General features: G+C 37.3%; 1 protein-coding gene across 6 annotated transcripts in view; it reads left to right on the top strand.

Annotated features, from left to right (window-relative positions):
* Window positions 1–12204, top strand: part of TDRD1 (tudor domain containing 1) — a 53033-nt gene that overhangs the window by 38328 nt on the left and 2501 nt on the right. For 5 of the 6 annotated variants that reach the window (XM_058435756.1, XM_058435755.1, XM_058435759.1 and 2 more), the window contains 9 exons: window positions 183–293; window positions 1051–1221; window positions 3213–3488; window positions 4003–4122; window positions 5232–5348; window positions 8709–8876; window positions 9736–9963; window positions 10567–10613; window positions 10695–11633. In XM_058435756.1, coding sequence (XP_058291739.1) covers window positions 183–293; window positions 1051–1221; window positions 3213–3488; window positions 4003–4122; window positions 5232–5348; window positions 8709–8876; window positions 9736–9963; window positions 10567–10613; window positions 10695–10787 — 1331 coding nt within the window. In that variant the 3' untranslated portion in view covers window positions 10788–11633. Of the gene's footprint in view, window positions 1–182; window positions 294–1050; window positions 1222–3212; window positions 3489–4002; window positions 4123–5231; window positions 5349–8708; window positions 8877–9735; window positions 9964–10566; window positions 10614–10694; window positions 11634–12204 lie in introns of those variants that run through there. The other variant, XM_058435761.1, reaches the window with a different exon arrangement.

The following is a 12204-nucleotide window of genomic DNA, read 5'->3' as shown; positions in this document are numbered from 1 at the left end:
TAACAACTTATTTGCCCAGTAGTTTTTTAATAAGGAAAAGCATTGGGTAGACTTAATAGTAGTTTAGGGAGGCACCTGTCTTGATCATAAAAATCACATTTTCTGACTTTAAAGGAAAATCTATGTTGTTTATTTTTTAATATGTTCTTAATTTTTTAATCCTATGTGTATTTTATTTTCAGCTTTAAAGAAACTCAATGATTTGAACAAGTCATTAGCAGAACATTGCCAGCAGAAGTTACCTATTGGTTTCAAGGCAGAGATAGGACAACCTTGTTGTGCTTTTTTTGCAGGTGAGTTGCAATTGATGTAATCTTGACTTTTAGAGCCTTATATTTCTTAACATTCAACCCTTATTTTTAGTGCACATTTTCTTAATGCTTAAGCAAACATTTTTCATGGCCAAGACTAAATGAATGTTTACGATGTCATGTGTTTTTCCTTCTCTTTGTAACAAGGAACCTCCAAGTGATGCTTTCTTGCCTAAACTTTATTAAACATTATTTTAATGCTTTTCTTTCCAGAATTTCTGGTAATATTAAAATAAGTTAGCTCATGGAAGAGCTGTTCACAGCAGGTTCATTGTTTCTTCTGGTTACTATAAGTATTTACAGTATTTTGAAACAGTATTTGAGACATCTTCATTACAATAATTTTTTTACTATTTACTACTTACATTATTTTACCACATAACAAGTAAAATCATCTGAGCCATTAGTGCTAAGAGTATTATACATCTCCAAAACTGACAGGTATATTCAAGTCTTATCTTCACCTTCACATTCTGTTTATTGGATAGGTTATGAATGAAATCTTCAATTCATATCAAATGTAAAAGTGTGGCACTATACATTTTGGAGATAGTCTAAAAATAGATTTTGAGAATTCATTCTAGAGATTTTCGAATTTTGAAAAATGAAAGGCATGATTTGGGAAAGTAAGCAAATTTATTACCTACTTTTAGACAAAGGGTGGCTTTTTTTGAGATAAGTAGTTCAAGTGTCGATAGAAAGGAAATGTTCCATGTCACAAACTGTGTGTTAAACCTAGGTGATGGTAATTGGTATCGTGCTTTAATCAAGGAAATCTTAGCAAATGGACATGTTAAAGTACATTTTGTGGATTATGGAAACATCGAAGAAGTTACTGCAGATGAACTCCGAATGATACCATCAACATTTTTAAACCTTCCCTTTCAGGGAATACGGTGCCAGTTAGCAGGTATGGTATACAATAAGAAACTTTCTCAACTTGCTAATACTTGGGGCATATAATCTAAGTGTTAATATCTACAATGTTAACATTTTATGTGAGTTAGAAGATCCTGCTTCATATTATAAAACTTAGAAATGTATTTACAATATTGACCAAAACGTCCAGTGTTGTCAGAGTAGGGAAGTGGCTGCTTTACTGACCATGGGAGTAAAAACTGCACGATCTTCTGGAAGGCATTGGCAGGATTCCTTAAGAACCTCCAGTGTTCATACCTTCTGACTTAGTAATTTTGCTCTTAGTAATTTATCCCAGAGAAATCCAGGAATTGCACAGAATAGGTTACAAAAATAATTATTACACCGCTGTTAATAATGGCAAAATAACATAAATAATCAATAATAGCGGATTGGGTAAATGATCCATAAAATGGACAATGATAGTACTTATTTCGTAGGGTTGTTGGGAGGATTAAATGAAGGTTTAGGACAGGGTCTGGCACTCAGAGTTCTGCATGTTTAGCTGTCTATTGCACAGTCATTAAGATGATGTTAAATATGTGTTATTGATACGAAGAATTGTTCATCATTTAAGTGAAGAAAACAGGTTATAAAAGAGTGTTGTGATGAAGACAGTAGACGTCAGAGCCAACTGCTGCTTGCTGTCTATGAGACATTTAGGCAAATTATTTAAACTTCCTGTGCTTCTGTTTCCTCATCTGGAAATTATTCCTACCTTCCTCAGAGTTGTTAAGAGAAAAATATAAAGCACTTAACAGTGCTTGGCATTATACCTATAGTAGCGGTTATTATAAAAACTTTATAATAGAATATATAAGAGAATGTGTGTATATGTGCAGGTATGTATTTTGGACATCTGCACATAAAAATTATGGATGGTTAGATTCCAAAATGTGAACAGTGGTAAAGTCAGGCAGCATAGATGGATTTATTTCTTCTGCTAATCTGTTTCTATTTATTTTATAATATGTTTCAGATTATTGTTCTTTTTTTAATTTTTTTTTTTTTTTTTGAGATGGGATTTCACTCTTGTTGCCCAGGCTGGAGTGCAATGGTGCAGTCTCGGCTCACTGCAACCTCTGCCTCCCAGGTTCAAGCAATTCTCCTACCTCATCATCCTCCTAAGTAGCTGGGATTACAGGCATGTGCCACCATGCCCGAGTAATTTTTTGTATTTTTAGTAAAGTTGGGGTTTCTCCATGTTGGTCAGGCTGGTCTTGAAATCCTGACCTCAGGTGATCCGCCTGCCTCCACCTCCCAAAGTGCTGGGATTACAGGCATGAGCCACTGTGCCCGGCCCAGATTATTGGTCTTAATTACCATATTTTATTCCAGTGCTGCTTAAATTATGGCCCCCAAACCAGCAACATCAACATGGGAACTTGTTAATAACTGCAGATTCTCAGCCCCCACCCCAGACCCAGACCTACCAAAATTAGAAACTCTGGGTAGGGCCCCACAGTCTGTGTTTTAACAAGGCCTCTAGGTGATTGAGATACATGTTGAAGTTTGAAAATCGCTGCTAAGAAAATGGGTGTAAGCCAAAATTATCCAAGAAAAATAATTTTTGCTTACATAATGAAAAACATTTTGAAGTTATTAGAAAACTATCCACAAAGGTGGCAGTGTATCAGCTGACATCTTCTACCACCATAATGGTTAACTCATGATTTTATACATAACAGAACATGATGGTGAATTCTAAAACAGTACTCCTTTTTCTATTGGAAAATGCCCGGTAAAGATATGTTAGCAGAGAATGTAAGGAAAGATCCTGAGCCTCCTGAAACCCTAGAGTGTATTAGCAAATGCATTATCTCTAAGTCAGGCATGCAGGATGTAGGTGTATAATTGAATATTGAAGATACTCAGGATTGCTGACCTGAAAGTAAACTTGGCAAAGACCTGGTCCTGGGTGCTACTAAAGCAAAAATGAAACTTGTTCATAGGATTCTTTTTACTGCTGTCCTTATTTTCCAGATATACAGTCTAGCAACAAACATTGGTCTGAAGAAGCCACAACAAGATTCCATATGTGTGTTGCTGGGATAAAATTGCAAGCCAGAGTGGTTGAAGTCACTGAAAATGGGATAGGAGTTGAACTCACCGATCTCTCCACTCGTTATCCCAAAATAATTAGTGATGTTCTGATTGATGAACATCTGGTTTTAAAATCTGCTTCACCACCTAAACATTTACCAAATGACAGACTTGTTAATAAACATGAGCTTCAAATTCATGTACAGGGACTTCAAGGTAACATTTTAAAACCATTTATTTGTTTAAATGTGTTATTCTTTGCTCTCAGAGACTATGAAAATTTTTCCATCATAAATGACAATTTTCTTGTAGAGATACGCTTTACGGACATAGATTAGTAGGCTAATATTAATTGTATTATTATTAAATTATCGAAAAAACATTTCAATGTATTTATCAGATAAACATATACAGAGATATCTCACTTAGAAGCGTGAGTAAATTTTAAGAATTATATTAAATATTTGACAGAGATGGAAATATACAGAAATATACTACAGGAGGGTAATAGTTCAAGGATTTCATTGTAGACTGAACTTTTTTGTACTACCCACAAAATCCCTCAAATAGAATAGATTGTTTTGTGAAAAAATACAGATTTTTATTTTGGGGATTTGGAAATGTTGATAATCAATTGATGAACAAATGATTGAATTAAATATGTTACTGAGGAAAACAACAGTAATTTTTTTTTTATTCCGTGTGAGACCTGTGTTTTGTATGTTTCCAGCTACCTCTTCAGCAGAGCAATGGAAGACGATAGAATTGCCAGTGAATAAAACTATACAAGCAAATGTATTAGAAATCATAAGCCCAAACTTGTTTTATGTTCTACCAAAAGGGATGCCAGGTAAGAAACCAAAATTTGAGACATATTTATGCTCATCTTTTAAACTGTAAAACGAAAGTGCTGGTCTTGAATTCCTTTGGGAATGAAGGGGAGAAGAAGCTCACTGTTTTAAGGAAGAACTGATCATAACACTTAAGGCAAATTTAGTTACGAAACACTAGCGGGAACATGAAGGGAAGCCCTACTACAGTCAGCACCTACCTGCCCAGTAGCCTGGTCTACGGCTTTTTATAACAAAAGTGTCCTTAATTACTGTATAATTTCTTGTTTAAAAAACACATCTATATTGAATCATATTTACTGCTTTAGATATATCAAAAGACTTTGTAATCCATTCATAATCATAGCTTTACTACACCTTAGAGATGTAGAGAAATGTTTCACAGTAGAACGAATCTTGAAGAAAAGTAGCATATAAAAATTTATTTTTAATTTTCCTTTTGTTGTTTCATGGAAGTTGCAATTAAGGAATCTCTTAAATGTGTATGACTTTATCCTTGTAGTATCTGAAGATGAGTTAGTGCAAGTTGAGTGCTGTCTTTTTAGAATAATTTGCAGGCACTTTGAAAGCTGAAAAAATGAAACTTCTGTTTCAAATTTTCAAAGTTAGAACTGTGGTAATGCCAATAACTGCTCTTAAATTTATCTCTAATACTACAAAAGGATCTTTGTGTACTAAAAAGCAGAAGCTTAGGGTTATTGGATCCTGACAACATGTTGTATGATGAATTGGAAATGCTATTAAGGATAATTTTATTAAGTATAACACTCACTGAAAAGTACACTAAACAATTGTAAAAATATAGCTTAATAAGTTTTCACAGAGTGAACAAACCAGTATAACCACCTTGATTAAGCAGTTGATCCACCGGAGGCTTCCTCCCTGCCCCCTCCCAGTATTGATTGCATCCCTTCTGCAAATGGCAACCAATAGTGGGTATATTTATTTTCAAGTATAATGTATATTTTATATACATGTATAAATTTTAAATATGTATATTTTAATACACAAAGGGTTTTTGGATTGATTAGACTTGCCATTCTTTTGTATACTGTTAATGGTAGCACTGGAAATTTTCTTCACGAAAGATTGCTTTTATATATTTTAGAAAATCAGGAAAAGCTGTGCATGTTGACAGCTGAATTATTAGAATACTGCAATGCTCCAAAAAGTCGACCACCCTATAGACCAAGAATTGGAGACGCATGCTGTGCCAAATACACAAGTAAGGTTCTTTTAGGGAAAATATTTGAGGAAAGGTATTTAGTCTGTTTTGTTCTACATGATACTATGTAGATTTTGGTATTTTAGCTGCATATTTCGTTTGGTTTAGGGAGAGAAATTAAGGCAGTGTTGTGGATTTAATTCATATGTTGATCATTCACCTTTTCAATTCTATGTAGGTTATTTTTAGTCAAGGATATTGGTAGATTTCTGCAAATTTGTCAGTACTTACAGATAACCAGCTCGAGATAACCACACTATTCTAGTGGATCAGTCATGTTACATTTATTTATGGAGGGGTTGCAAAGAATTCATAGGGTTCCATATGTGAATGTAATGTACTAAAAGAAGGATGAAATGCCTCATGGAGTCAGGCTCATTGATAAGGGTATACTTTGATCATTCTCCGTTTTAATACCTCATTTTAACAAATTTTCTATGCTAGTATAAATAACACTTGGATTTGCTTCTGGGATCAAGGTTAAGTGGGAGTGGAGCCAGGTTACAGTGCTGCTTCATGGTCCACAGGTCCAATTGGCAGGCCTGTTACTGGGGGCATGGATAAGCATGGCTCCTGCCAGTCCCTGGGCAGAGGTGGCTAGTGGCAGGATGGCAGCCACGTGGGGCTACAGTTGAGTTCACCTGGGGACAGGGCTGGTTTCAGTCAGTAGCTGGGAACAAGGTCTTGAAAGTCTGCCACTGGGGCACGGGCCTGTCTTCTCAAAGAGCCTTCCTCAATCTCGGGCTCCAGTGGCGTTTGAAAACCCCCCATCTGGATCCCAAACCTCTCACAAAGGCATTTTTGTGGTTAGATGGGCACCAAATTGTTTTTGTTGGGGGGCATAAGTTGGGGACCTTCAAACTTCATGGTCTTGTAGATATTGCACACTAGTTTTGTTTTTCTTTTGTATGAGAACTGGATCTACACTTGCCCTTTCTTCCCAGGATAAATCACAATTTTTGGTTCTGTAAGTATTCTGCCTTATAGGACTGCATAAGCACTGTTCAGAGCTGAGCTGTGTAGTGTATTACAATTACATTCTCTTTTGCCACTTTTGTTGTTGTTAGTGTTCTATAGACTGTCACTAATTATTTCCAGTGCTCTGCATTAGTGCAAATTCCCTCAAAGAACACAACATGTACTTTCTCAACTATTACCATATTGGAGGCATCTTCAGCCTTCAGTCTGCTCCTGTACAGGCTGTTTGTCCCCCAGACCTGAGCTGTTATCCTGGGTTTTTCCTCACCATGCTGAGATAGTTTCAGCCCTGACCCTGTTGTTTCCTGGACGGCGCTTCTGCCCCCCACACCGTGTTAGCTAGATTTCTTCTTCCCTCGTCCTACCTTGCTTTTTGGATCCCCGACTTCCCTTTTGATTTACTCCAGTATTTGGGTGGATCCTGTCCTCCAGAAGCTGAGAAAAGGTGCATGTAAGACAAATTTTCTGTTAACTCCCGTGTTTGAAAAGGTCTTTAGCCTAATAATTAATTGATAGGTTGCCTGGATACAGAATTCTAGATTGGAAATGGTTTTTCACTTAAGATTTTGAGGCACTGCTTTTATTGTGCTTTAGCTATTGGTGTTTCTGGTCAAAAGATTAATGTTATTCCGGATTCCACAAACTTCGTATGTTTTTTCCACCTTTCTGGAACTATTAGTATTCTCCTCACCTGTTTTGAAATTTATGATGTGACCTTAGTATGGTGTTTCTTTTTCTACCATTTTGCTGGACACTCAGTGGGTGGACCCCTTAAGTCTAGAAATTCATGAGCTTCAGTTTGAGAAACTTTCCTGAATTAATGCTTTTAGTTCCCTTTGTTTTCTGTTCTGTTAGGAGCTTCAAGTCTTCTAATGCTGAATTTGAACTCTTTGCTAAATGTCCTCTTCTCTCTTTCATCTTTTTTGTTTTTAAAGAGATTTCCTCAATTTCACCTTCCAACTTTTTAAATTTAGGTTTTCATTTCTATCACATTTTTAATTTCAATAGCTTTTTTGTTTGTTTTGTTTTTCATGTATATGTGTTTTAATACTACCCTGTTCTTTCAAGAGTGGAATGTCATTTCTCCAAGGATGTTACTGTCAATCTTCTAATGTTCATTATCATCTTCCTCCTTGGTTTCCTGCCTTGGTTTCCCTAAGGTCCTGTTTTGTTTTGGTCTCCTCTGTGATGTTAGAGGCTTTCTGCAAATCTCTGGTGATCCTGTGCTGTTCCTGTATTTAAGATGGGGCACTGAGAAGTTATTGGGAAGTTGCTTTGAGAATGGGCAGGGGCTTTTCCACTGGTGGCCTTCACTGTGGGTGATCTGGCTCTGCCATCTCACTGCAAACTCCCAGTGTCACCATCTTGATGGGCTGTCACATGGGCTGGTGGCCTCCTGTCTGGAGTGCACAGCTTGCCTGCCAGTGTTAAACTCTCCCTGGTCTGCTCTGCCTCATGTTCTCCAGTCCATGGCCTCTGTGGTTCATTCTCTCAGGAGAGGAAACCTCCAGTCTTCTGCCCTCAAGTAGCAGCATTATTAAAACATGGGAACATAAAGCTCACCATTCTCTTTAGCAACTTTAAAAATAGGTGTTATATGTAAATGAGTGTATGAACCAAAGCCTGTTGAGATGTCTTTGCAAGTAACTCTGCTTCCTTGGCCAGTCTTCATTTCCAACTCCATCTTAACTCCTACTTTTGAATGAGTAGCACCAATCGTTGAGACTTCAGGGGTTGGGGATTTGTGATGTGAGCTGGGATGCTTCTTGGCTTCCCCACTGCCAACTGTGGTTGAGCTACCATGGCTCTACTAAATCATTTTCATTCAGGCATCTGCTTTCCCCCTTCCAATATTCTGTTGTCTTTTCTCTTGTTCTTTATTTTACACATTTAAAAAAAAAAAAAAAATCTGGCCGGGCACGGTGGCTCACGCCTGTAATCCCAGCACTTTGGGAGGCTGAGGCAGTAGGATAGCTTGAATTCAGGAGTTCAAGTCCAGCCTGGGCAGCATGGCAAGACTATCTGTACCAAGAAAAAATTAGCTGGGCATGGTGGTATATACCTGTAGTCCCAGCTACTCGAGAAGCTGAGGTGAGAGGATCACTTGAGTCTGGGAGGTGGAGGTTGCAGTGAGCCAGGATTGTGCCACTGCACTCCAGCCTGGGCTACAGAGCAAGACCCTGTCTCAAAAAAAAAAAAAAAAAAAAATTCTATTACATTTTTCTAGGAATGTAGAGGTAAATGCTTGTATTTAATTTGAACTGTAACCAGAAATTTTGGCATGGATTTTTAAGGCTGATGTAAATATAACTGAATAACCATCTTAAAGTAGGAGGAGTCACTGTCTGTAAGTTCTTACCTGAGATTTCATTCTATTTTCAGGTGATGATTTTTGGTATCGTGCAGTTGTTCTGGGGACATCAGACACTGATGTGGAAGTGCTCTATGCAGACTATGGAAACATTGAAACCCTGCCTCTTTGCAGAGTGCAACCAATCACCTCTAGCCACCTGGCGCTTCCTTTCCAAATTATTAGATGTTCACTTGAAGGTAGACAGCTAAATCACTTTCCAATTTAGGTTTCTGGGTATTTTTTTTTCCTCTTTATGTTTCATAGCTCTAAGTCTGAATCAAATGGATGGATATTTCCAGTAACTGCCTTAATGTTTTTAAATATTAAGAGTTTTCAAGTAAGTTTCATATTCTTTATTCTATATCGAATTCTCACAAAAACTATACTCAGTCAGTCTTTGTTTTATAGATTAGTTTCAGAGGGCCAGGGTTCAGAGATTCGGTTTTGCCCCTGGTTGCTAAGCTAGTAAGTGGCAGGGCCACGATGTGAAACAGGGTGTCTGGTGTCTGTGAACCAGGGTGTCTGACCTCTCATTTGGGGTCTTTCTGCTTTGTCACATCTCTCTTTAGGGACTAAAGGCATTCACATGACACCATTTTTGGCTACCTTATGAATGATAAATCTGCATATATTCAACTCCTTAGTTGGAATTTGAATAAAGTAAACAAAAATACTTAAAGTAGCTTTTTACTGTTGCTCCTGATGTCCTTATGCAGAGGACTTGCAGATAATACCATACCGATTGCTTCATGGTCCTCTCAGGTTTTGACTCAGAGTTGGAAAATTATCTTTGTTTCCCTGTTGGAATATATGAAGGACAGATGTGTCTGTTTCGTGCCCTCTGGTCCAAGATTAGGGCTTGATGCCTTGTTAGGTGATCAATCAATATATATTGAATAAATTTTTGCCTTTTGTAATGCAACAGCAGTAGTACATCAAGACATACCTAAATCCAGCTGAAGTCCAGTAAGCCTTTTGCTTATTATTATTAGATAATTTATCTAAATTCTATCTTTTTAAAAGGGACTAAAATACTGTAATATCCATTTTTTCCAGGATTAATGGAATTGAATGGAAGCTCTTCTCAATTAATAATAATGCTATTAAAAAATTTCATGTTGAATCAGAATGTAATGCTTTCTGTGAAAGGAATTACAAAGAATGTCCATACAGTGTCAGTTGAGAAATGTTCGGATAATGGGACTGTTGATGTAGCTGATAAGCTGGTGACATTTGGTCTGGCAAAAAACATCACACCTCAAAGGCAGAGTACTTTAAATACAGGTATTCCTTTCAAGTGTTATTAATAACAGATGTTAAGTGTGAGGAATAACAGATAATCAATTTAGTTGACTTGACCTTTTCTCACTCCCCATGCCATACTCTCTTCTCCTCTTCCACAAATCCAGTGGCAGGGTTCTGATTCCTGTGGCTGCCTGGGAGGGCCGCCTTGATGGAGGCAGTCCTCTGAGTCCAGATAGTCCTTAGATCAGACTTGTCAGCACTGCTGTGGGAATTGACACCAAGAGCTTTGAAAATGCCAGGCATTCTGCGTGCTCCTTATTTCCTATCTAGCCTGATCAAAATGAGAAGTCATATTTTTGAGATTCCATCTTCCTGGTACTTCGTAAGATGTATATTTGACAGACCTGGCCTCAATCAAAAAGAGAGATGATTGACAAGCAAACCCTTGGAGACATGGGTTGTTAATGTGGTCAAATCCAGACCATGGTAGTAGATAATCTCAAAGCCCAAATGGATCCATCCAGGTCTTTGTAGTCGGAACCCATGCGCAAGGGGGAGAGCTATCTGTATATGTTTACACTCCCAAGTTTTTCTTCTTTACGTTATATGTTATCTAATGGCTTATTTTTCTTGTACTTTTAGAAAAGAGGTATAGGATGAATTGCTGCTGCGCAGAGTTACAGAAACAAGTAGGTAAAATTTCCTTTAAGTGAAGTTATACTCCTAACGTTTTTAGAAATTAAATCATATGGTTTCTTTTTCACCCACAGGTTGAAAAACATGAACATATTCTTCTCTTCCTCTTAAACAATTCGACAAATCAAAATAAATTTATTGAAATGAAAAAACTGTTAAAAAGTTAAGTTAAATTGTATATTTTCGTCTCTTCTGTGATCACCAATAGGACATCTTCAGGCATGTTTTCAGGATAGAGCTAACGGAGTGGAACCTATTGTAAGGCTGTACTTTTGTGATTTAATGATCTGAGGTTTGGTCATAATGCTTCTGCTGTTTTTGTAGGTTTACCTGATCGTTTTCCTTTGCCACTGCTAACGGAACTGAACCCCCATGGGTATTCCAGTTGTAATAGCCTTTACTTACTGTTGGTTGGTTTTGTGAATCCTATGTTATTGATATGTGGAGGGACTTGTAAAACTTGTTGTGACATAAAGCTTAGCCTTAGATTTTTTGTCTAGATCTGAAATTAACTCAGATCTCACTTATGCACATTGCTGTAAATATGTTTAGCACTTTTTGCGAGGGGTATCTAAAGGGCCAAGAACGGAAAGTGGGCTGCACTGAGGGTATTTTTCATTTAAAAACAAAACATACTCCCTGCTTTTGGCTGTGGTGATTCTAGTGTCTAAAGAACATACTGGTGAGTTTTAAATCAGTGTTCCTCCCCACCCCCATTTTTTAAATGTCTGGGATCCTTTGTTTGTAAGATGGCTCTCAGAAATAAATTTTTGATTAAGAGCCAATTAGAACTTCTCATCAGGGCTGGGGGTGGTGGCTCATACCTGTAATCCCAGCACTTTGGGAGGCTGAGGCGGGCAGATCACCTGAGCCCGGGAGTTCGAAGTCAGCCTGGCCGAGATGGCAAAACACTGCCTCTACTTAAAATACAAAATTAGCTGGGCATGGTGGTGCACACCTGTTATCCCAGCTACTTGGGAGGCTGAGACAGGAGAATCACTTGAATCCAGGAGGCGGAGGTTGCAGTGAGCCAAGACTGCTACTACAGCCTGGGGGACAGAGTGAGACTTTGTCTCAAAAAAAAAAAAAAAAAAAAAAAAAAAAAACTAACAACAAAGAACAACTTCTAATCTCAGAATAAAGTTGTCTCTCCTCACCACTTTTGAGTTGTTATAGTTCCAGTGAAAAGCAAAGGAACTTTGATTTACTTAATATGTGCACTTTTGTTGGTTAACAAGTTTATGTTAGACTGTTTGGAAATAGTTCAAGAGGTGGCCGTATTACTCCTCATGAATCTTTTATGGGTGTAGTAACTCTCAAGTAGGAACCAACTGCCAATTGTGTTAAAACATATCTTTCATGTTGTAATAGACTGTTTCTTTGTTTTTTAAGAAAGGTCAACTGAATTATAAGCTAAATGTAATTAATGCAAGATCAACTATCTTGATTCTCATGTTTCTTTTCACAAATTTTGGGTTATGACAACTTTCAGTCCTTTCTAATATATTGTCTTAATACTGACTGTTTTGTGTGTTTGAGCTTAAAATCTTTTAATCTTTTTTTTTTTTTTTTTTTTTTTTTTTT

The sequence above is a fragment of the Hylobates moloch genome, unplaced genomic scaffold, assembly GCF_009828535.3.
Source record: "Hylobates moloch isolate HMO894 unplaced genomic scaffold, HMol_V3 SCAFFOLD_3, whole genome shotgun sequence".
Taxonomy (NCBI): Eukaryota; Metazoa; Chordata; class Mammalia; order Primates; family Hylobatidae; genus Hylobates; species Hylobates moloch.
This window is presented reverse-complemented; position numbering and strand designations above follow the sequence as displayed.